At 43.1% G+C, this 25,735-nt stretch overlaps 2 protein-coding genes across 5 annotated transcripts in view; both read left to right on the forward strand.

The window, feature by feature from the left end:
• crb2a (crumbs cell polarity complex component 2a) overlaps positions 1–14,258 on the forward strand; it is a 30,044-nt gene extending 15,786 nt beyond the window's left edge. Inside the window, exons 3-13 of the mRNA XM_080476378.1 lie at positions 147–342; positions 1,302–1,441; positions 2,970–3,140; positions 3,235–3,348; positions 4,411–5,367; positions 6,395–6,966; positions 7,461–7,626; positions 8,265–9,135; positions 10,280–10,396; positions 11,238–11,364; positions 13,150–14,258. Coding sequence (XP_080332504.1) covers positions 147–342; positions 1,302–1,441; positions 2,970–3,140; positions 3,235–3,348; positions 4,411–5,367; positions 6,395–6,966; positions 7,461–7,626; positions 8,265–9,135; positions 10,280–10,396; positions 11,238–11,364; positions 13,150–13,371 — 3,653 coding nt within the window. The 3' untranslated portion in view covers positions 13,372–14,258. The remainder of the gene's footprint in view (positions 1–146; positions 343–1,301; positions 1,442–2,969; positions 3,141–3,234; positions 3,349–4,410; positions 5,368–6,394; positions 6,967–7,460; positions 7,627–8,264; positions 9,136–10,279; positions 10,397–11,237; positions 11,365–13,149) is intronic.
• A 6,270-nt stretch (positions 14,259–20,528) lies between these two features.
• Positions 20,529–25,735, forward strand: part of dennd1a (DENN/MADD domain containing 1A) — a 28,772-nt gene continuing 23,565 nt past the window's right edge. For 3 of the 4 annotated variants that reach the window (XM_080476708.1, XM_080476710.1, XM_080476709.1), the window contains exons 1-7: positions 20,529–20,684; positions 22,872–22,936; positions 23,337–23,380; positions 23,653–23,702; positions 24,646–24,765; positions 24,907–24,976; positions 25,505–25,585. In XM_080476708.1, the coding sequence (XP_080332834.1) occupies positions 20,572–20,684; positions 22,872–22,936; positions 23,337–23,380; positions 23,653–23,702; positions 24,646–24,765; positions 24,907–24,976; positions 25,505–25,585 (543 nt within the window). In that variant the 5' untranslated portion in view covers positions 20,529–20,571. The remainder of the gene's footprint in view (positions 20,685–22,871; positions 22,937–23,336; positions 23,381–23,652; positions 23,703–24,645; positions 24,766–24,906; positions 24,977–25,504; positions 25,586–25,735) is intronic. The other variant, XM_080476711.1, reaches the window with a different exon arrangement.

Raw genomic sequence — 25,735 nt, forward strand, 5'->3', positions numbered from 1 at the left:
CTGTCCTTCTGGCCTTTATTTCTTCATGACTCTCACCTGTGAGAGACGTGTGTCATCCGTGACGTCGCTTTAACGTGCGTGTGCAGCCTGACGTATTCATTTGTCTCAAACTCCTTCCCTCGTCTCTGCTTTCGACGTTCCCGCAGGAGTAAACTGTGAAACGGAGATCGATGAGTGTGAGTCCGGCCCCTGTCACAACGGAGCCACGTGCCATGACCTGACCGGGATGTACTCCTGCGAGTGTCTGCCGGGCTTCAGCGGCATCGACTGCGAGGTGGACCTGGACGAGTGTGAAAGTGAACCCTGTCAGAACGGAGCCGTGTGTCACAACCTGGTGAACAGGTAAACCTCGGCGTAAAAAACCCACAGACCGGACAGAGTCCCTGCAGGACAACATTCACATTGAGACACGTGACCTTTGAACCCGGCCGTCAATCTCTGCATGTACACGGGGAGTACAAGTTGAGCCCATGTGAAGTTCGTGTTTTTAGTGCACATCTTAAACTGTACGCCCTTCTCACATATACTAGTCCCTCGTCCTCTTCGCTGCTAAAAATGTAACCCTGACGTCCATTAAAACCACTTTTTTTATTGCAGCAATAGTGTAAAAGCAGGAATTCTAAAATGTGATTTCCCCTCTTCCCTGGTCTCTTTGAAAACGCGTCTTTTGAATGTTATTTAAAGTCTGAACCTGATCTGTGTTGCTTTAAATGAATCACTCACTTTCAATGTTTCTGACTTGAGGAATAGTTGATTTATGCGATCTTTGTGTTGTGACTGACCCATATAACCATTTGTTTTTGGTGTAAATAAGAATTTTTGTGTATATTTATAAGTTTTGGGGCAAATTTATGCACACAGTAATTTAAAGAATGTGAATTGAATCTTTGCTCAAATTTCACTGTTTGAATGAATGCAATTCTTTATACTGTAACAGCGCAATTTAAAAAAAAAAAAAAGTGGTTTTAATGGAGGTTAGAGGCTCTTTTTTGGTCATGAAGAGGATTAAAGAGAATTTCACACCGTAAAAAAATACAAATCATATCGATGGTGTGCTAATTTTTGAAATCTAAAAGTTTTGCACTTTTAATTTTAGTGTTTTAGTGATTTATGAAAAAAGAAAAACAATATTGATGTATGATGCAAATGAGAAGTTTGAATGATATTTAAGAGTCCTAGACGTTTTAAAATTGTTGGGTATTTTGTTGTTTTTTTAAGTAGATGCTAGAAATGTCACTAAATCAAAAGAAAGTCCAATAAAAGTGCGACGTAAAGAGCGTGAACGTTTGTATTTGTTGCAGTTATGAGTGCGACTGCAGCGGCTCCGGGTTCGAGGGCGAGCACTGTGAAGTCGATATCCCTGAGTGTTTGTCGGACCCCTGCCAGCACGGAGCCACGTGTATCGAGGGAATCAGGGGATACTCCTGCCTCTGCTGGCCAGGTACTGAACTGCGCTTTACCAAACAGGGGAGAAGGATTTAATGTATCTCATCATTTCTCTCAACACTTCTAAAACACGGAGGACCCACCAAGAAGAAATCCTCTCACTGGCTCTAAGTCCTGACAATAAAAACAATAGTTTATGAAAACACGTGAATCAATAGATGAGGGATATAGAGGTTTGAATTGTCTTTGAGATTATGCAATGGCTTACTCCGTTGTCAACTGTCAGCAAGAAATTGTATTCCACAGGCAGTGTCCGTAGCTAGCCCAGCTCCACAGTTCAACAAAAGTCCAAAAATATTAAAATAAATCTGTGTTTAATTACTCAGTTCCAAAGTTACAATTCCACTGACTTCCAAAAGAATGTGGCTGGATAATACACTTGGAATTAATTACGAATCACTGACAAGGATGTAAGAAAAGGGTTTGCGCCCATAGTTCTCAAGCACTGTCTGCCTATTTCCCGAAATCAACAGAACATCTCACGCAGGTCGGCGGCCTTAAAGGGGAAGTATCCTCTTTTATCAACATACACCAAATCACATAAAAACATGAATTCTTGTGCGCTTTTAACAACTTTAACCATCTTACGATTTTCCAAATAAATGTATGTATCTTTTAAACACCTTTTAATCATGTTGACTGTATTCAGCACTATGAACTGTTCTTTCGCCTCTACAACCTGCAGCTCTGGAGCAACGCTGCACAAGGCTTTTATTTTGTTGAATAGCGGAATAGTTTGTTCGAAACGTGTCACATGCCAATGTGTCCACTGTGTTTCAGCTGCATTTTCGAGTAAAATGACATGAACAACCAATGACAGCAGTTAAATACATTAAAACAGCAAATGAAACGCAAAAGATCATAAATTACTACAACAGACAAAGTTAATAAAGCAGCTAAAGCAGCTGAAAACAGCTCGTTTGGTGAAACAGATATACTAAAGTGACCACGGATAGATAAATCTCCTGAAATGGTGAAAATGGCTAAAACAGCAACAAACATAAGCAGGATGTCCTCACTTCCTAATTGCAATTTCTAAATTTCACGAAAACCACATATGTTTAAGTTTTTATCACAGTAAATACATTTATGTTATCTTCATTTTGAAGATTGAATATATTTTACAAATTTTATTTGGTGTAAAATTGCAAAAAAAAAAAGTCTGTTTAGGTAATAAAGGCAGCAGATCTCTTTAATGAGTTGATGTAAATTGTGTGTATGAGCGTGTGTGTGTGTGTGTGTGTGTGTGTGTGTGTGTGTGTGTGTGTGTGTGTGTGTGTGTGTGTGTGTGAGTGTGTGTGTGTTTAAATTGCAGATCTAGAGTTGTATAAAAATGAACTCGTATGTTCATACATAGCGTTTTACTGCTGAATAAACTCCATAGTTGTTGACAGTGAAGGCCACAACCATCACATAACCACACCGGAAAATGTAAAAAGAAAACAAAAAAAATCATGCCGCTCGTATATGAAATTTAATGGACGAGACAGGAATGACGCCGTGTCCTTGTTGCGCCGCCTCAGGTTACGAAGGGCCGAACTGTGAGGTGGACATAGACGAGTGTGCCGAGCATCCCTGTGAACACGACGGCGAGTGTTTCGAGAGGTCAGACCCATCAGACTGGGACGAGGACTGGGTGCTGAGCTTTGCTGATGCAGCAGGGTACATATGCCAGTGTCAGCCTGGATTTGCAGGTGAGCGAACCGTGAGAATCAGCGCCGCTCCGTGTTTCTTAGAGCCTGTGATTGAACTGCTCGTTTTTTTTTTTTTGTTGTTTTTTAATTACAGGAGAGAACTGTTCAGTCAACATTGACGAGTGTGAATCGGAACCCTGCAAGAATGGAGGCACATGTGAAGACAGCGTTAACGAATACACATGCACATGTCCCGTTGGATTCCTTGGTGGGTTTCACATGGTTTCCCTCCTGCTTGCATGTTCTGTCCTTAAATGTTGTTGTTTTTTCCCCCATACTGCGCCTGTAATTAGGGTCCGAGAATGTTATTCATGGGAAAACATTCGAAAAGTTATCAAACCTGGCACACACTTCAAAATAGCGAAATATTTTATACTTTATGGCTCCATGGTGCTTCATCTTTTACCCACTGGTCACGTCTACTGTGGGCCGCATGTTTCAACTGCATCCACAAGATTTTACAGGCATTTGCAGCTCGTCGGGCCGCAGGAAAAAAGCTGCCATAACCACTGATCAACAAACTATTAACTTTCAAATGACAGTAACTAATAATATACATTGCATTTTAGAAGGAACTTTCCCAACACTGAATATATGACTGAATATTGTCTGGAAACTACACAGACCACATGTCAGGTTTTGCCCATAGTAAAGATAAAACACATTTTATCGTGATCTTAATGCTTGTTTCTTAATACATTTTTACCGACTGATGATTATAATGTTCATATTTATGTCTAACAGTACGTCAACCATTTGATTTCTGTTGCATTTGTAAATTAAACCAGTTTGAATAAAAATAAAGCTGCGTGTAAAAACTGGACTTTTGAATTTTTAAGGTTGTTGAATGTGAAATTATTTATTCTGATAAACCAAAGGTTTATTACAAAATGTGTTATGAATAACATGAAAACGAATTAAATATGTAAAATTAAAAAAAAAAGGACTATAATGAAACAGAACTGTAACAACAGAGACAGAGTAGTTTTCCTAAAAATAAATAAATCAATTCAGTCAGTATAAATCACCCAGTGCCATTTATAACATATTATTTATCTCCCTGTGAATGAATTCAAAATCCTGTGGTTAAATTGCCCGTGTATCTTAACCTTATTCTGCTAAAATGGGTATAAGCATCAAAAATAAAAAGTCAACCAAGACCACTGAGGTAAATATCTGTCTCATGTGCCTCAAAACCATCAGACAACCATGAACGATTTACACAATAATGGTTTCATTTGTGACAGTGGTGTTCTTCATGCCTCTCCAGGGAAGCTGTGTGAGGTGGATGTGGACGAGTGTGAGAGCCAGCCCTGTCAGAACAGTGGCCGGTGTGAAGACGGGCGAGCCTCCTACACCTGCCACTGTCCCGAGGTGCAGCCCGGCGAGCTTCCGTGGGGAGGAGACCACTGCAGTGTCAAACTCTACGGCTGCCTGGATCACAAGTGTCAGAACGGCGCCGCCTGCCTCCCCTGGCTGGAGGCCGGACAGCACGGGCACACGTGTCTGTGTCCTCACGGCTTCTACGACGAGACGTGCTCCACAAGAACCACGTTCTCCTTCTCCTCCCCGGGGTTCGTCCACATCCGGGTGGTTCCGGAGGAGCGGGTCCGCAGGGAGGCGCAGCACCACGCTCACAGAGGACCCGGGGTTCAGTTGAGGTTTCGGACAACTATCCCGAACATGTTGCTGTTTTACAGAGGCGACGTGTTGAATCACCTCCTTCTTGAGATTGTGGATGGACACCTTCATGCAACGGCTGCTTCTGAAGAATCTGAGCTGGACGTAAGTTTCTCCAGGTTGGTCAGTGATGGAGACTGGCAGGATGTCCACGTGTATATCGATGTTGACGAGGGTCTTGTCCTGACTCTGAAAGGCCCCGGCTGTGGCAGGGATGAATGCAAGGTGACCGACGGTGGTGCAGGCGAACCACCTTTCCAGCCCTCTGAGGCCTTCGGTCATGTGTATGTGGGTGGAGCGCCGGAGGAGCTCATGGAGTATTCTCCGACAGCTGCAAGCTTCATTGGGTGTATGGAAGACCTGGTGATTGATTCTCAACCAATTCTACCCCAGTCTCTGCCAGAGGGCCAGGGGCACGAGCTGGGATGTAGTAAGACTGACTGGTGTGAGCCGAACCCCTGCCACGGACACGGACACTGTGTGGACCTGTGGACCAGCTACCGCTGCAACTGTGACCGGCCCTTTCACGGTGAAAGTTGCTCTCAGGGTAAGTTATCTTCTCTTGAAAAGCACCTCAGAAATGTTTGTTTAGAAATCACCAGGAATGACGGCTCTATGATAGAATTTAGCTCAGTGACTCTATTCTGCTGTTTGGATGAATTGTGATTTTAAACCGTCTCACTCATGATTTACCATAAAAATCTCTAAATATCTCATATTTCTAAGACATTTTTTTAAGTCCAACCTTTCCATATAAAAAGTATGTGTATCTTGCTGATTTGATATAAAACGCAGTATTGCCGATTCGGAGGTCGTAGTGAGAAAAGTTTGTTCTGCTGTGGATTTTCTTGAACATGGAGACCAAATCCATTGTTTCATTTGGGCTGTATGTGAACAACCAAACACAAAATCATAGGTTCACTCATTAAAAAAAAAATATCACAATTAGAAAATATCCCATTTGATTATGACCAATTAACGAAGTGTTATTTTAATTGACTTTTCTCCATAATTATATATTTAGCTGAAAACAAAGCTCTACAGTTTTAATAGTGTTCTTTTAAAACGTGTGAGTTTAAAAGAACTAAACACAAGACATTGTGAATGGTCAGCATATATTTGTGATGGTAAATCAGGAAAAAGGGGCAAAAACATATATTTACAATTTTTCTTTTTACAAATATGACCTTTACTTACTTTGTGTGTGTTTTTTTTAGTTTCTAGAGAGCAAGTTCGTAATTGAATGGTAAATTTAATTAAGCTTTTCTATTTTTAGTATTTCTGACTACTTCATTAATTGAGGAACCATTTCACAGAAGGTTCTGGGTTAGGGTTAGTTTTGACATAAAGTACATGACTTATAATACAGAATATAGAGTCCTAAATCTGACATTTTCACGAATGTAGAAAGCGCCAGGATGTGACAAGTGGCCACGCCCACAAGATCATATTCTCCCATTCATGGCTACATCACCCGCTTACTCATCAGTGGGAACAAGCTGTGGTTGTGAGTGTGTGTTATGAGTACAAAGTTCTCCGCTGGAATTGATCAAAGTCTGTTTGTTCCTCCGCAGAGTTCCCTTCGTGGACTTACAGTCACGAGGACACCGTGAGCTTCAGTGCCTATGACGTGAACAAGGACCACGGGAGCAACTTCACGGTGTCGTTCTTCTTGAGGTCTCTGAAGCTGGACGGCCTCCTGTTCCAGCTGAGGAGACCCGGCGAGGACGGTTGGGGTCAGGTCTACTTCTCAGTGTATTTGGGAATGGGCAGGGTGTTTGTGAGCTCACTGCCCAACACTGCTCCACTGACCGGCCCAATATTTGTGACCACCGGCGAGAAGCAGCTGCTGCAGGTGGAGGTCCAACGCAGACAGGTGATCTTTGAGCACGCAGGACTTCGCTACGGGATCGGCCAGATCCCTGAAGTGGAAGTAAACAGCGGGGACAAGGCCTACGTGGGAGGACTCCCCAGAGACTGGGACTCTGTTGTGTGGGGGGGGCATTTCAAAGGGTGCCTGCAGGACTTCCGCTTGGATTCAGTGCATCTGAATGAAGCCTGGGATGAGAATGATGGGGAGGACGTTAATCTATCGAGCGAAAGTGAAAACCTGAAGAGGAACTGCGTCAGTGACGACACCTGCAAGGTGGAAAACACAACTGCACTATCACTATGCTCCTCATCTTAAATGCACAATCACAGTTGACATAAAACTTCAAAGTTTGATTCTGGATTAAAAGTCAGCGAATGATTCAAATTCATCCAAGCATCCAAATAATTTCCCATGCAAAATATATATGATGCTAAAAATATTTCAAGAACAAAAATAAAGAAAAAAAAATGTCAACTAAGCAACTTATCCTAATAAAACCTTCCTTTCTGTTCTGAAACGACCCTCCTTGTATTGATATACTCCTTTGGAAAGTAGAAAAAATATAATATCATAGTATCGTATAATGTTAATGTTGCTGAATTTGGCAAAAAAGTACGTTTCTGTCTTGTCTTCATCTTATTAGAGCGTATAATAATCAGCTGTGTGATATCATTCATGGTGGACTTGCAGGAAGGTCCCTCTATGCTGAAAGCAGAGCTTTAATGTGTTTGTATACAGATGAAAAGTATTCATTCTTTCCTTCGCAGATAAGGCCGTGCCAGAGTGGAGGAAAATGCATGATCACATTCAACGATTTCACCTGTTCGTGTCCGGAGGATTACACCGGGAAGACCTGTGAAACCCGAGTGTGGTGTGTGAGCGACCCCTGTGTCAGTGGCGGGCAGTGTGTGGACCTTCCTGACGGTTATGAATGTAAGATCAAATCCACACGTTCATTATCACCCACGAGTCAGGCATAGGTCACATCTTTCTCTGAGAAACCTCGTTGGATTCACAGCATTTATACACATCTAGTTATCACCTGAAGACAAATGGTTCAGCTGATGAAACAAAAATCATGTTACAGCATTTCAATAGCTTGAAGATAGTGGAGTGTGATACCACTGAGCTCCTTTCTGGGTTCATGCCAACTAAAACTACAACTTGTAATGGTGATAATGTAAAGAAAAAAAAAGAGTTCATTCAAGGATTAAAGAATTTGAGGATTCTTTATTGTTATACCAGTACCCGTTTTACATGGACTGGTACGAAATTCTTCGCCTGAGGCCTGGCCGGCGCCGAAACTTGATTAGTAAAGAATGAAACACAATAAAGTTGAAGTAAATACATTATAGATTCAAAAGGTGATATTAAATAAGCAAAGGTATTTAACAGTAGTTTGTTTTTTTTAGATTATAGCTATAAGAAAGAGTAGAAGACAAACAGTATTATTAATTCTTCTTCATCTGAACCCTCTGCAACACATTGTGAGGCGTGGTGATATAGTCCCCTCCTTCAACCCTATCTTAGAAGTTCTAGTGTCGTACTACACATGCTGTCCTCTCTTGCAGGTGTGTATAACGCCACCTTTGAAAACAACGCCGTGCAGTACAGCGCTGGAGGCTCCCTCACCGAGCCCGTCTCAGACATTTACCTGGAGCTGCGGACTCGATCGGAGAACGCCGTTCTGCTGAGGGCCTCATGGGGCTCCGCCCTGCTGATGGTGGGCCTGTTGGACTCCTCGCTCCGGGTGGAGATCCACACCGGCGACGGTGCCGAGACGCTCATCTTCAACGGGGTGCGTCGAGTGGCAGATGGGAGATGGCACCGCGTCAAAGTCCTCATGGCTGAGAGGGCGCTCAAGTCTTCTCCGTGGGTCATCACGGTGGACGGGATCACGGACGCCAGCAGCTCTCCAGAGCGCGCGGGCAACATTCAGTTTCTGGTGGAAAAAAGGGCCACGCTGGCCATTGGCGAGAGCTTCACCGGCTGTTTGGGTGCCATCAGACTGGGAGGGGTCTACCTGCCGTTTGTGGATAACTACAAGGCCCCGCAGGGCTCTCAGTTCCATTTGGTGGGAAAACCTGTGATTGCTCTGGGCTGCAGCGGCGCTCCCGTGTGCGATTCAGACCCCTGTCTGAATGGAGCCACGTGTCAGGACCTCTTCAACAAGCTTGGTTGTGTGTGTAACTCTGGGTGGGAGGGAGAGCACTGTGAGGTGGACACAGATGACTGTGCATCTCAGCCCTGTGTGCATGGAAGCTGTAAGGACTACTTACACGGATTTGAGTGTCGCTGCCAGGCCGGATACGCCGGTGCGGTCTGTGACCAAGACCTCGACGACTGCGAGCGTCGCCCATGTGAACATGGAGGGATCTGTCAGGATGGACCAAACATGTTCACCTGTATCTGCCCCAAGGACTACAGTGGCCCTCGTTGCCAGTAAGTGCTCGACTCGTACTCCTACATCCTTCGCACTAAAGCCAATTAAATGATCTCAACAGCCGTCATAGTTGAACTTGTTCTTACGCGCTCCCTGACAGCTGCTTTCGAGACAAAAAGAAAGTATATATCATAGTTTTCCATCATTGAGCCTAAAACGCGAAAACCTTTTTTCTTTTTTGGTTTATATGCAATTTGATATATGGAATTTAGAAATAACACAACGTATGACATAATGTGCAAACAGGACCTTTCAAATTAGTGATTGCTGAATTCACCATACAAAAGCATAAAATGTATTTGGACGTATTGGTGAACATATTACAGTAAATAAATGTAAATTTTGCAATAAAAAGAAGAATACATTGGAATACATTTTGTGACTAGAAGCAGATCAGGATGAACCTCTCACCTCGTAACAGCAGCATGTCTATTAAAGACTGAGCTGATTTACATGCTCGACTCTTCAGTCGAGAGAGTAGCTAGGAGCTGCCCGAAATGTCACTTAAAGACGTCCTCAATTAATTTGCATATTTTGTCACAATCGCAAATAATTGTCACTGTAGGAGAGAAAATCTTTTGAGACAAAAAGGACCAAAAACATATCAAATATGTTTAGAACTGCTGTAAGCATGAGTCAGCAGCAGCTTTAAGCACGTGTTTCCAAACGTGCACAACATATAAAGTATTTTTTTACTGCAGGTGATGGTTGTTTAACATTAAGACAAAAATATGAAGGAACCCTTTCGAAAAGCCGAATGAATTAGGCTGCTGGTAAAACGCTGTTGTGTCATGTGATTTAGCATTTATTCAAAATATAAAACCTTTTTGACCATATCAATCTCGGAAGACAGTGAAGATTGTGAAGATAGTATTAAGATGTGTATGATTATTCATCACATTTGTGTAAATGATTGTTTTAATGAGTATCATATCATCTGATGTGTTATCCCCGTTACTCAAAGTCGTTCTAAACTGGAAAGTTTGCCAAAAAGTATTTGTGGCAAGTGACCCTGCTCTTGGTGGGGGACACAGACGTGAGGACAAAGATTGCTGGATCACTATTTTATTAAAAACACAAGCACGCACGCACACGGAAGGCAAAAAGAGAATGTTGACGCACACCTCATATTTTTTACACCAGGTGGGATTATCCTCCAGCTCAGTGCGGCGAGGACATCCATTGTGTGAACGACGGAGTGTGTAACGACGGCTTGTGGGGGGCCAACTGTACCTGTATGCCTGGATTCACAGGGAGCAGGTGAGCTCACACTCAGGACAATCCTTCCTCTGTGTGTGTGTGTGTGTGTGTGTGCGTGTGTGTGTATTTATTAATTCTGTAGGTTTCGTCTGTCAGATTTCCTCATACTTTCGCAGTTTGTATTAATTCGATGCAAAAATCATAATATTCCATTCATTTGAATATTCTGGTGCATTTTTTTTCCAAATCTATTGAGTATTTTCTTCTTTTCTTTGAATTGCTGTGTGACCTTTTGTTTCAATAAGGAATTTTGAAGGATGTAAATTAAAAAAATGAAATGCTTTCAATCTATAAGTGCTTTTCTTTATACCATGACCCACTTAAACACATTGAAGTTAATCTGAGTTCATTACAACGCTTATACAAGTTTACAATCAAAGGAAATGAAAGCAGCTGAGGTTAGCCCCCCATCCACCCCCCACCCCCCACCCCCCACCCCAAATCTTGAGGGAGCGGGCAGGCAGCTGAGCGAGTTTCACCAGAATTGCTAATTTAGATTATTTTCACAAGTTTGGCTGAAATGAATCCTCTCTCTGTGGCAGCCAAGTGGGAAATGCAGGAGAGAAAGCAGGAGGGCTTGAACTTGTCCTTGCTGTGTAGACTGGGAAACCCCGTAGCTGTTTCAAATTTGTTGTGCTCGCGACAAATTGCAACCTCAGTTCATGCACAATTACAAATTTAGATATGATGAGGTGCACATGATTGGTCTGACGTGTGTTTCCCAGTTGAATATGAGTATCTTAATTTTCACGTTCAAACTAATCAGAATACCAGCTCTGTTGTCTTTTTTTTTTTACAGTGTGAGTCCAGTGTGTGACTGAGTGAATTGTTTGTCCTGCAGATGTGAAACAGAGATCAATGAGTGTGAGAGCAACCCCTGTCAAAATGGCGGCTCGTGTCTTGATCGATTCAACATGTTTGTATGTGAATGTCCGCCAGGATACAGCGGGTCCACCTGCGACACCAACGTGAGTTCCACACACTTTTCTTCTTTAGGATAGCTCCGTGACTCAAAGATCAGGTTTTTTTTTTATTTCAGGTTTGACAATCTGAGCTACATCAGTCATATATTTAAAAAAAAATTAAAAATCATAATTTAGCGTGGAATTCATTTTGACCACATTTTATATTTCTAAAAAACACGACACTTGTCCTGAGCTCAAGATACCTGAAGGACACCTGAAGGATACTGTAACTTTATTCAAATAGAATAAAACAGAGGTACGCTTGATTCAATTCAATTCAATTCAATTTTATCTGTAAAGCGCTAAATCACATCAACAAACATCTCAAAGCCTCTTACAATGATAGAGGACAACAGAACCCAACTAAACCCTTCCAAAGCAAGCAGATGTAACAAGCGACAGTGGCCAGGAAAAACTCCCTCGCAGGAAGAAAAGTTCACAAGAACTCCCTCGTGGGACGGACCCTAGACTCTGGAAGGGCGGCCATCCGCCTTGACCGGTTGGGGGGAGAAGTACATGGGATAGGACAGGGAGAGAGAGGAATAGAAGAGGGAGAGAGAGAGTGGCAGACAGGCCAGATAAGTACAAATACTAAGAAAAGTCTATGATGAGCGTTGGTCTGATGATGAATCAATCTCAGTCTGGAGTTTAAGGGCCATGCCGTTGCGGTGGGGTCACGGTGCTGTGGTGGGGTCGGGTAGTAGGACCGTCGTAACTCCACTCTGTGAGTCTTGGGTCTGATCCCCTGGATCCTGCTCCCCTCCTGTCAGGGAGAAAAAAGACGGCGGCAGTATCTGGTGGCTACAGTAATGTTGTTACACAGAGAGAAAGAAAGAAAGACAAGAAACAGAACCTCCAAATGTAGAGTTACTCCCTTTAACGGGAGAGAGAAAATCCCCTCAGCAGTCTAGGCCTAGAGCAGCTCAACTTAGTGGTCCTATTTTATTCCTAATGATAAGCTTTATCAAAGAGGAAGGTTTTTAGTCTACTCTTAAATAAACTAATGGTGTCGGCCCTTCGGACCGAGGCTGGTAGTTGATTCCAGAGTAAAGGAGCCATATGGCTGAAACTCCTGCCTCCTGTTTTACTGATGATACCGGCACAACATTGGTATCTGCTGAAAAACACTAAAAATCAAAACATCAGCGTGGAACACCGATGGTCACATGCTGATTTATTTTGGGGGCTTTTCTTTGGCGCAACCAGTGTGAGCACGCCATGACCACGCTCGGCTGTCAAGGTGGAAAAAAAAAAAAAGAAGTCATTACGTTGATGAGCGTAAATGACGCAAAAATCATAGTCGCCTACTGTGTGGAGATTTTTTTTATGTTTTAGAAACTGAATAACGTCACAATGAATGCTCAACGTTCACGTGAGGGGATAAACACCTGCTTCTTTTGAGCTCTGAAAATCACAACCGGGCTTGCTTCGTGGATCTGGTCCATGTGGCGCGCACATCAGCGAGAAATCGTTCAGATCAGGGGTGTCAAACATGAGGCCTGCGGCCCAAAATCAGCCTGCAGGAGGCTCCAATCCAGCCGCTAAACCAGCAAACAAACTGTAAACATTTCTACGTTATAGTACTATTTATAGTACTATACCGTTCACCACAACAAAACGATTCCCAGAAATTCAAACACTGGGGACAGGCTCTCAGAAAGAAGCGCATTTCGATTCCCGTCCCTACTCTGAAGGGACGTTCATGCATTTTTGACGCAACAATTGATCCCTCACATATCACTTGCTTCACGTCTTCATCGGTAAAGCGTTCACTCTGTCTCCTCACAGAAACTCGCCCAAAAGCATATCCTTCCCTGGCTGGTGGTGGCCATCCCTCTGCTGTGTTTCTGTGTCCTGGTGCTGATCATCGGGCTGACCGTCATGGTGTTCACGGCCAGGAAGAAGCGTCAGTCGGAGGGTGTGTACAGCCCCAGTGCTCAGGAGCTGGCCGGAGCCCGGCTGGAGATGGACAGCATGCTGAAGGTCCCCCCGGAGGAAAGACTCATCTGATCTGAGCATCTGGAGCATCTTTGTGTGGAGATGAGTCCAGAGCCGAGGGGACGCCGAGCTCCTCCGAGAGGAGCTGGAGTCTTCATCTTCTGAGTCCGGACGACTTAACAGGAATGTGTCGCGTGGTGTAGTTTGGACAACGTGAGGAACCGACATGGAACAGATTGCCAATCAGAAACATAGTAGGACATTTTAATATGACTTCTCAAGGAACACAAACTAAAGTTTCTGGACATTGTGGAAAAGCTGAAACGTCTTGGACTCATTTTCTTGTAAATACCATTTAGATGCTGATATTGAAACCTTTTACGATATGGAGACAAAGTTAAGAATTTTCATTCCCTTCCAACTACTTTTACGTTTGTTTTATGTCAGTGGCAAACAATAAGTGGTCTTCTTTTGACAAAAGACATTACACACAACATACAAGCAGCTTGGCTTATGCAGGACAATCCTACTGATGTATACACTTTCAAAAGTGTACCTACAAACAGTGTGCGAACTCTACTGCGGCTTTCGGTGGGGATAATCCCGCGGGGTGGGGGTTTGTGGGGGATAATTTACAACGCATTCATTATACAAGCCGACTTGTCTTCCCCCGCTGAGCCAAAACTGGTGTCCAATTGTGTCAGCTTCCTGTTGCTGCTCCTCAGAGTCCCCCAGCTTATTTTTAATAGGAAATCCGAAATTTACGAGGTTTCCCTGTTTGAAATTGAGCGGCTGTCTGATTTAAAGTGACGTTTAAGACAAGCGCCCCCCACACCTCAATGGTGAGGGCAAGAACTGCACGCAGGCCGGCAACTTTAGTGAGAGTGTTGATTCACCCTCATGCACAAATGAAAATCAACAAAAGTAGCCTCATTTTACACATGATCATGACAAAACTGAAAACAAACAAAAAACATAAAGGAAATACATGGGATAAAATGTTACCAATAATTGAGAGACCCCCAAAGATTTCACAAATCGTGTTTTAAGCGGGGCTCCTGTCTCATTAGGGGGGGGAGGGGGGGGGGGGGGGGGGGGCTCTTTCTTCTGATAGACAGCCAGAAAGAGCCCAACCCCGGACACAGCCAAACCATGTGACCGAAGGGTGGCCTCGGTCTGGTGACGTCTTTCACATCTTGGATCAACATTTGGATCTAGTTTAGCTCGTCTGCTCCGGGAGAAATGAAGCCTGTGAAATATTTTGAGTTGAATCAGACCATGTCTGATACAAAGGGATGATGCGTTCACTCTAGTCACTGCCAGTTGCCAGGTCACATCTGATATCTGTAGGCTGAGATCCTCCTCCCATCTGGTCTTTATATGGTGAAGGGAAGGAGAAGCTCACGTTTGGATTGTACCATATACAAATGAGACAAAGCCTTTTGTTTGTGGATCCCTGTAAACACAATCATGAATCCAATCTTCCCCTATCGCTACTAAAGTGGGCGAAAAGCATGTCCTAATGTAACTTCGAACCTGCATATATATGTGAAGAAATGAGTGTTTGGAATGCTGAAATGTACCTCAAGATAGTCAAATGAGATAAAAAGACCATCTTTAAAGAAATCCTTTACACATAAGAGACCTCTACTTTTCCACAGCTTAAATGCTGGATCTGTGAGGGATGGAGGAAAGAAGGGGTTGGCGAGAATGAGACTTTACACAAGCGGTTTCTTATGTCCAAAATGTACTCTAAATTGTGACCAAATTCCGAGAGAAGATTATTTGTGTGGTCGTCAATCGTCAACTCCACTTGAAGAATGACTTTTAGTCTGAACATACAATTGTAAAGTCTGAAGGTTGGAGTTAATCTCTCCTCACTTGATGTCATCCTCACATGTTTGGGGATTGGTTCAGGACCCACCGCCCCCTCCATATTTTATCAACGCTGGTTTACAAAAGCACATTGCGTCGTAGGAGGTTAACATTGCGTGAGACTTGTCAACAGGAATTTATGACTTCTTACAAAAATCCACTAATTTAAACAAATTCACATGGTTATTTTGTGAAAAATAAGTCATTTCCATCCGTTTGATATATTTTTTATTTTATTTCACTGTAAATAGACGACACATTATGTTTTTTTTGTTTAATTTAATAAAAGTCGGTTGAAAACTGCTATCTGAAATACTTTTGAAAAAGTTGAAGAATATCCCACTTAGTTCAGTAATTTAGTTAATGCCCTTCAAAAGGTCAATTTGTGACTCAAATCAAGAAACATAATAAACTTTTCAAATTTGATAATGCATGGTGAAGTTTTTTTGAAGTCCTTAATTCATGTGTGCCAGTCGAGCCATTAAAGCAGGTGACAGACAGACAATGAGAGACACAATAAGGGATTATTCACTCATTAATAAATAAATACATCTACTTGATCTTTTGTAAAGACTTGAATAAATCGACATCATTCGTCAGTAGGTTTTGTGTGGAATTGAACACGCCGAGCAGTTTTTTTGTCAAATTCATGTTGAAATAAACATGTAATGTATATTTTTATGTGTATTCTGTACTTTTACAGGCCTGTGTTTGTGCCAGCCTGTTCATTTACAACCAATGAGGACAATCATATATGTAAGGGAATGTTTCTGTACACAGGAAAAGTTTTAGACAAAACTGTAAAAATGTATGAAACTGAGGCCATATTTACACATAGTGGGTATTTCCCAAAAAAAACCCCAGAAATTTCCCCCTGTATGTCTTCAAATATAATATTCTTCACACCAGATCGTTTTGAAAGTGATGCATCTGAATAAGGTTCTTTAATGGGCATTTCGGTGCCTGACTTTCCTAATATTTGTGGAACATGTTTTTGGCTTGTTGGATTATTTTAACTCGAATTCTTCCATGTCGTCCGTAAATCTTAGCCCCACTGCTACAAAGACAACAGCTTTGCATTCTATCATGTGTTTCCCTCCATTTCCCACCATGCGGCTTCACTGATACTCGCCTTTTGCAATGTAAACAAGTACCCACTGCATTCTGGGAAACAGGAGCCCACCTTAGAATGGATGAGTCGAGGACAGGAGTCCATTGTGATTGGCCGCAGTGGTCAAGGGGTCACAGGGAGGACCCGGATAGGGGAAGTCCGCCTCTCTCATTCAAAAGTCTGTATTTCTTTAGTTTCACTCTCTTTCCTTAAGTCTGGGAAGAGCACGGCCGTGTCCTGTGCAGGCTGACCATGTGGTGAGAATGTCTTTGTTCAATAAATAATTGTGTTAATTCGTAACGATCTCAGGTCCGTTGTTCTTAAGCCAGCCACAGTAAGGGAACACGCAGAATCCAGAGGGAATAGATGAAATTATATCTAATAGGCTGCCAAAAAAATCTTCCAAGAAGAACAAGACTTGCCTCGATACGTTGACGTTCACAACTGAGCATGATGATGAGTTGTGGTGCGTTATACAGCGTGACAGCATACATAGGAGCAGCGTCCTCTCTGCCCAACTCCATGGCAATATCTCTGGATGTGGAGCAATCTGGGATGCGTGAGCCATACAGGAACTGATGGTAGAATGACAGGGGCGTGTTTGGAACCATGCGCATACCCAGTCGCAGACCAGTTTTACACCTCGGGCGAACACCGGCGCCTCCGCGAGAAGCATCTGAGACGGGTTGATTCTCTTTTCGTCTCGTGCAGGGTGCATTCCTACACAGATTGTACTCTGAGCGGCTGCCTATGTCGCTCGTAGCAAAGTTCACCACTATGTATACCAAACTCGCCACATTCCTGAAAGATTGGTGTGAGAAAGTGACGGTGCGCAATGGTGCCATTACCACGCTACACTGCGAATACAATATTGGTGACGGTGCATTATGACTCGTGATGATCCGCCACTGTTTGGTGTTCTTGTAATGCATGATAACAGATCACGACTGTCTGTGACGGCACCTGATGCCTCGACCCTGAATCATATAATTCTGATCAAACCCGTGATCGTTGTTCAGGAATTACGATTCGTGCCATTCCTGACTTATTTTCATCATGTGTAAACCCACCTTTAACAGCATCCGTTGTCACCACAGTAGCCAAACTGCAAACACAGGTCTCTCTCACACACACACACACACACACACACACACACACACACACACACACACACACACACACACACACACACACACACACACACACACACACACACGATGCTGACGACGCTCCTGCCCCACTGTGACGTTAAATTTTGTCTCCCCCTGGGTGTCTCCATGCAAACGTAAAGACATAGTTCTTCCAAATCTCCACTTGAGTCGACGTTTTCAGATTTTAGCGTTTTCTGTGACTTGTTGCTTAGTTCACGTGTAAACAAAAGGCCCAAATGCATTGAAATATCACCTATTTTTCTACGTGTAAATGGGCCATCGGAGTTTGCGCAGCACAAACGGGAGCTATCCCGTAACACTGTGAAAATGTCATGTATATATATTTTTTTTAATCAGCTGAATGAATTCCTTTTATTTTCTTTACTTTGATATATAAGACGGAATGTGTTGTTAATAGTGTAATTTAAAGATGTAATAAAGTGAAAAAGATCTGAAGTACTGCACCTTAATTCATATTGTTTTGTTAATGATGGGGAAATGGTCGGGGACCACAAGCAGACCCAACAAACAGACTGACGTTTAAAGAGTTTATTATAAAGTCTGGACGCATACGTATCCAAAAGGGGTCAAGCGCAAGTAAATCCCCAAAAAAACAAAAAAAAAACAGACAAAAGCCAGGAAGAAGTCAGAACACAAGGAAACAGGAAGAGTAGTGGGACGATCTGGCACAGACATATAAGGGAAAGAGGTTTATGTACACGGGGGAGGAGACAAAAGTGAAACCCACACAGGGTCACTGGAAGTAATTTTGAACAGGGGGTGCTGTGAAAAAAACTATTTTTTTACGGGACAAAAAAACCTATTAGCCTATTGGCCTACACAAAATACAGTTTAAAAATAAATAAACTGATTGAAATTCACTACTTTATTGTCATATACACTTCAGTGCACAGAGCCAGGGCCTGTAACGCTCAGGCATCATCAGTTCACAGATGAATACATGCGCTATTAGTTAAACTTCACAATAACGCTATAACAATGCAATAGATTTGGTCAGCCGACATGAACCCGAGTCACTGCACCGTCTACGTTCAATGTCACGCTACTCAATTAGCTCCAAAATCCTTTTAGGCACACCACAAGGAAATAATCTGACTATTTAAGCACATTATTGAACAGCTCTCCACATCCATTATGCAAAGAGCACGCGCACAAAATAACACTTTCCGTCTCCATCGCCAACCTTTTAATGCAAACCGCAAGGAAATAATCTCAGACTAAACATTATTTAACAACTCTCCACATCCATTACACACAGAACACACGATCAGAATAACACATCTCAATCCTTGCCACCTTGCACAAATACTATAGTGTGACGTTAAACTGCATAAATAGATATTAAAGTGCGCGGCGGCACCATGCTCTTACTTTGAGCTGCAGGCAGGGTGTCCTGTTTACAGGTTTTTTTTTTAGATTTTCACACGTATTTTTCAAATCCACAAATACATCCACGATTTACACGTGTTTTACAGAGCCACAATTATACACACAATATCGATCATATAGCATCGTGCAATGGCACAATTGCCTTTGACACCCATTTTGCAATATTTTTTAAATAACATGCATCGGCTATTGAATGTAACATTAAACAACAACTAAGTGCTGCCATGTTTAATGATAAGATTACAAATTCAATAAGCAGACACTTTTCTCCAAAGCGATGTACAACACAAGGTGTTAGGGTTAAGGGACTTGCTTGACATCACTTTGAGATAACCCTTAACATATTTGGGGTTGAATTGAATTGAATTGAATTGAATTGAATTGAATTGAATTGAATTGAATTGGATTGAATTGGATTGAATTGAATTGAAAAATAAAAGGTTATATTTCCAAAACAGTTAAATTATTCCATGACTTTTCAAGACTGGAAAATCTTTGATTCAATTTCACAGCGTGTTCCAATCCCTGCCAATATCCAGCAACTTTGCACAGCCATGGAAGAGGAGTGGACCAACATCACCCCCCCCACCACACACACACACACACACACACACACACACACACACACACAAGACCCCCCCAATAAAGCAAAACTACACATTTTAGAGTGGCCTTTTTATTGTGGCCGCCCTAAGGCACCCCAATCATGGTGTCTAATCAGCATCTTGATACACCGCACCTGTGAGGTTGGATGGATTACCTCAGCAAAGGAGAAGTGCTCACTAACACAGATTTAGACAGATTTGTGAACAATATTTGAGAGAAATAGGTCTTTTGTGTGTATAGTAAATGTTTTACTTCTTTGAGTTCAGCTCATGAAAAAGTGGGAGCAAAAACAAAAGTGTTGCATTTATATTTTTGTTCAGTGTATGTTTCGACTCCGAGCTTGGCATATATTGAAATGATTTGGCCCTTGGGGAAAACTAATTGGGGGACCCTGATACACATATAATGCAAAGTATCAGCTCACACTTCGTGGGTTAGTGTTAGTGACATAGATGTGCATTTTCTTATACTGCAGCCTATTTTGATGGAGCGTGTGAGAAAGAAAAAGTTTTCCTCCATGTGTGAACATTTTGATCTGATATCGCCCAGTAAGGTAAGTACACTGTCATTAACATTGCTTCGTGCCCTTTATAATTATGACCACAGGCAATGTACTACATTTTTTTGTTTTAATCCATAGTAAAATGCCAAAGCGCTGGGGTGCAATAACAACAACTCATCCATGTCAAGTCATTTTTGTGAGTTGCATAAATATATGTGGACATGGTTGCGCCCATGTACAACATATCTACTGTAGGAACACACTTTTCCTTTCCTGACATATTGTCTAACCAACTATAATGATAAACATTTTATCATAAAATTGACAGAACTAATCCAATACTTTATATAAACAAATGTTATCCGATAGGCAGCAGCAGTAAATGAGGCGTCTCCGTATATTATGTCTGTACACTGGACAGTGAGAGCCAAATTCTCTTCTGGGCCTCGACTCGCGCGCATCATCATGAGACGGACCCGTCCTCACCACGTGCGTTGTGGAGAATGTAGTTTTTAGCAGGACTTTGCTCCGAGATGCAGACCTGCGCAACAGCGACAACACACTACAATACCCAGAGTTCAGTGCGGCGCAGAGCGTGACCAGGCAGAGCGTGTCGTATGAAGGATCCGTGTAACATCAGGCTAGCAACGGAACGACCGAACCGCACCGCAGCGTCGGCGCGCTCCTCTCCTGCCGTCAATCACACGTCAACGATGGGGTCTCGAATCAGGTAGGACCCTCTGAAGCTCTAGGACCCTCTGACCCTCTGACCCGGGCGGCGGGCGAGCCGCCCTCCGGGGCTCCGCTTCCTGCCCGTTACTCGGTGTCAGGCCCGGACTTGTTGCGATACGGCTAAGAACAGTGGAGCGGTGCGGAAAACACCGCGTTCTGAGGGGGTGTCTGGTCCGAGTCTGAGGGGGTGTCTGGTCCGAGTCTGAGGGGGAGCCTGGTCCGAGTCTGAGGGGGTGTCTGGTCCGAGTCTGAAGGGGAGCCTGGTCCGAGTCTGAGGGGGAGAAGTCCACCGAGACATGCTCCTGCCCGGTGACAGGTCCGAGTCCACTGAGACCAGTGTCCGGTGCTGCTTCTAGAACAGGGACGAAAGTTTGTGTTCGGCTGAGACGTCTTTCCAGGCTGGCTGAGAGTTTTATTTGTTTCTGGCATGTGGATGTTTGTCATCACAACAAAGCAGCAGGATGGAGTCGTTCCCATCAGGAAGCTGCTACCAACTTTACCTTTTCTTCCATCATGAGAACATTTTGTTCACTTGAGCAATCGGAGCAGAACAGCTCTGTGACATGAAGATCAGGAATAAATAAATGATGGAACATGAGGTTTTGCTGACGCCAGGAACTCGGCCTCTGTTGAGTTCTCAAACTTGACCTTACGCGCTCTCGGATGCTGAGCAAATGTGGTGTACACTGTAAGCACTGTGGGCCTGTTTGGAGTTGTGATGCACAGATATGAACGGGGAGGATCTGCAGAGGTTTCCTGATGACAGTTCTTTATCACGGTACCTGATCATGGTTCTTGATGGCTTCCCGAGGCTTTGGCAGCAGAATCAATAATGAAATCTGTAGGATGTGAAGACCAAGCTCCTGAATCAGCTGTCTTGTCTTGCTTCTCTTTAAAGGAGTCATATTATCCAGCTTTTCAACACTTTCACATCGGTTGTTGGTCCAGAAACTTGTATTCAAGGTTTATTGCCCCAAATCCAGCTTTTCCTTGATTTTGATTCATTTGAACATTTGATCGTCTGAGCGGCATTCAGAATCTGCTGTGTCTGTGTGAGCTGGACAGGCTCCGCCCACACATGGCCATCTCAGAAAGAGGAGGAAGTACTTAACTCTCGGTGACACCACACTTTCTGTGCCGGGACGTCGAGGGGTGGGGCGGATTTTCGCGTAGTCCCACTGAAAAAGTTGTGGATGGTACGGAAAGAAACCGCGACCACCGGCTACGATTTTCCGCTACTCCTCCGTTGAGGTACCTAGCACAGAGGAACGGGTCTGTGAGGAGGAGGAACGACAACGCAGCCGTCTGCTGATTGGTAGTGAAGATCGCCACTCTCGACTTGCCCGCTATAGCTAAATATTTAATCGGCCGTAAACCCTCCCGTTGTTGTTTACATGAGCTTTGCGCTCACTGGTTGTTTTGTTTACTGGGTTTATTGACACGTCAGAGTGCGACACAATATTCGCAGTCTTTTAGACGCTCCTCTCAGAACCAGGAGGAGATTCAGCAGGAGCTGGACGCTGCTGTTCACAATGAGAAAGTTTAACCTGAGTCACGTTCACAACCCCGCCTACCTTTTAAACGTACTTTCTGTGGTGGGAGCGCGCGACAGAGTTGGCCGTGAGTGCGCTTTGGCGTACCGTAACCTCCAGCTCCGACTCGCTCTGGCACGTACTGCGGTGGAACTGCAGCTTTAGTCTCGTGGTGCCATGTGCCAGAGCAGAGCTGCCTAATTGTGGGAGGGTCAAAGGGAGGGCCTACCTTGACTGGGATTGGCTAAACCCCTGATGACACTATATAGGGTTTGATTTCTGATTCGCTCTTTGGAGCGACACACTTTTTAAAAACTGAAACAAGCCATGGAGAGCGAGGACAGACTTTCTTCACTTCTGGGGCGTCATTCCAAGTTTGGGGACGATTATTACTGTTGGAAAACCATTAAACCATTTTGCCTAATATGACCATTTTAAATGAGAGACTTTTAAAGTAATTCTTGCTCGTCGAGTTCCAAATCAGCTGCGTGATTCAGAGTCTTTCTGTCTTCTGTTCATCAAACAGCTCTAGAGACCTTCAGTAGAGTCTCAGCTGTAGAATTATTCTTCATGTTTCTGACTTTGTTATGGTGTTTAGATAGCGGTAGCCATTGCTCTGAAAACAGCTGGTGTCTTGTGTGGTTTTGTTCCAGGGAGAACCCGGAGTCGACTTTCGAGGTGTTTGTTGAAGTGTACCATTCAGGCCAACACAGCTCAGGTAAGTCCTGCAGACTGCAGCTTCAGGTTCGATTCAGGAAGTCGTGTAAGGCGAGATCATGTTCACCACTGTGCTGCATCTTTACACCTTTGAGTGTTCACTGGAAATGTTCCTAAATACATAACTGTGCCCTTGAAATTGTGTGTTTTTTTTCTTTTTTTAAACGTCAAAGAATTATTGACTTTATAGGCTGTTTAGTCTCGTGAATGAAAAACTACTCAACTTTATTTATATAGCACCAAATACAATACACAGTCATTTCTAGGTGCTTTTAACAGAGAAAAGAGAAAAACCCAACAACTCCACATGAGCAAGCGGATTTATTTGCGACTGTGGAAACTCCTTTGTTTTGAGTCATTGTCTGATCAGAATATTTTTCCTGTGTGTCTGTTTGTCACAGGGCCGGAAGTACTCAGGAAGTACCCCATGGACTACACAGAGCAGGTCTGAAACACACTACTTTTTCTTTATTTATCCATTTCTTCTCCTCATATTCAGTGTTTTTTCATATATTTACAGTTTTTTTTCCCCTTTAATAGTTTTGTTCCGCTTATATTTTTGACTTCAACTTTAGTGGACAATATTTAATTGAAATCACTTTGATAAATGAGGACAAACAACATCAATTTGAATTTTGTCACTGACTCTCTCTTTATGATGAATTCAGTGTAACGTAACCTAACTGAACATCGTATTCTCTCCTCTGTTTACCACAGGAGACCATTCAGACTGTGCCCAAGTTCTGCTTCCCGTTTAGCATGGACAGGTACTCACGCACACCGAAAGGTTTCGTCATATGTTTTGGCCTGTGTTTGCGCCTGACTAAAACGAGACGCAAACTATATAAATACAAATGCATGAGCACAGAAACATGAAATGAAAGCCATCCATCCATCAATGTTGTTTAGTGTTGCCATGGCTGTATGACTTGCAATGAATTAACTAATGCATAAAGTGTGCTCGGTAATTATTGTGCCATAAAAGATAACGGTGAAAGGCATATATGTCTTCATTAGATGCGCTTCAATTTTGACATTTGCCCTGTTTAGATTTTTGTGCCATTAAAAGACTAAATGTGCTGAGCCACTTCAACCACACACAACCACTGTACATGGGGGGCGGGCATAGGGCAGCAGGACTCCATCTGATTGGCCATATATATATTGACATGTAGGCTGCGATACATTTGCGATGTGTTGTTCAGCCCAAGAGCCAATACCAGCTCACTGTGGGCGAGGGCAGGATACACCTGGACAGGTCGCCGGTTCATCACAGCCGATTGATTATATTGAAGATACATAAAGTTTTTTTTCTCGATATATGATTAGTAGTTTCCGTACCAGAAACCTCTTTTTGTTTTTTTGAAATCTAAAAAAAAGCATAATTGTGAAACATTTCGAAATTTGCAGAGTTTATAGCAATGTATTGTAAACATTGTTCTTGAAATAAAATCCTTGCATTCAGATCTATTTGAAGACTAACCGCTATATTCGGCTGCTGAAGTCAAGGCTCTTTGTACAAGAATAAAACACAAACAATAACATTTCCGGTGGCAAACATTTAACTCTCCGACTATTCTCTAACGCTCACCCACTTTGATGAGATTTCTTTAACTAAATATCTATTGTTTTGTTGCTTACATTCGTTGTGCTCTTTTTGTGAATGTGTTATAGAGATGAACCTCTCTCTGAACTTCTCTTGCCCTGCAGCCTGACAGTCAACCAGGTTGGACAGAATTTCACGTTCGTGTTGACTGACATTCAAAGTAAACAGCGATTTGGCTTCTGCCGCCTGTCGTCAGGCGCTCACACCTGTTACTGCATCCTCAGGTGAGTCTGCGCTTGTCTGCGTCACATTCATTTCATCTCTTGTCTTAAAATGTAGAGGGACAAAAGTTAATATCTGGGTCTGCAAATATACACAAAATTGATGTTTATTATGTGATACATGGAAGTTGTTAATTGTTTCAGCTACCTGCCCTGGTTTGAAGTCTTCTACAAGCTGCTGAATATCCTGGCAGATTACAGAGTTAAAGGCCAGGTAAACTCTCATTTTCTGCTTCTCTGTGTTTTTGTCAACACTTCACGTGTCACCGAGGCCACATCCACATGAGCCAAGACAATCTTCTCTCCGGTGGTTCTCAAAAAAAAATAAAAAATCCGTCCACTCGGCACTATGAACACGGCTCAACACCAGGCTTCCGGGCATGTAGTACATGTGCTCGGCCTTTAGGGGCGCTGTGACTCACCGAATAAGTCAAAAAGGCAGAAGAAGATGACATCGATTTTCCACAGATGATCGTCTTTGTCGTCCACACCTCACAGCCGAGCCGGGGTTTTAGAATTTCCCCACTGTGGGAGCCGTGTTAAAAAAAACCCCCTGTTTTCGGGCTTTTAAAACGCCGCCTCGTGTGGATGATCGGCCAAAAACTGCTCGTTTACGTGAACCAGCGTGCTCGTGTGGACGGCCCCGAGGTGTGAACACTTTCACATGTGGTGCTAGTAGAGATTTTTTCCCCACACAGCAGCAGCCTCCTCACAATAAACACGGTTTTGTGGTTGTTTTCAGGAAAGTCAGTGGGAGGAGCTCCTGGTGTCCCTGCATACTCTTCCCATCCCTGACCCTGGAGTCCCGGTTCACCTCGGTGTGGTCAGTTTCCAGTCTTGATATCATATTTTACAGACTGCATGTATATTTTTTAATTGTTTTGACTTATGTTGAGACAGAATTTATAAATATATGGCACATACCATCTGTCACCACTAGATGCCACTGTGTGACACCAGAAAGCTGCTTACA

The sequence above is a fragment of the Lipophrys pholis genome (assembly GCF_963383615.2).
Source record: "Lipophrys pholis genome assembly, chromosome: 12".
NCBI classification, from domain to species: Eukaryota; Metazoa; Chordata; class Actinopteri; order Blenniiformes; family Blenniidae; genus Lipophrys; species Lipophrys pholis.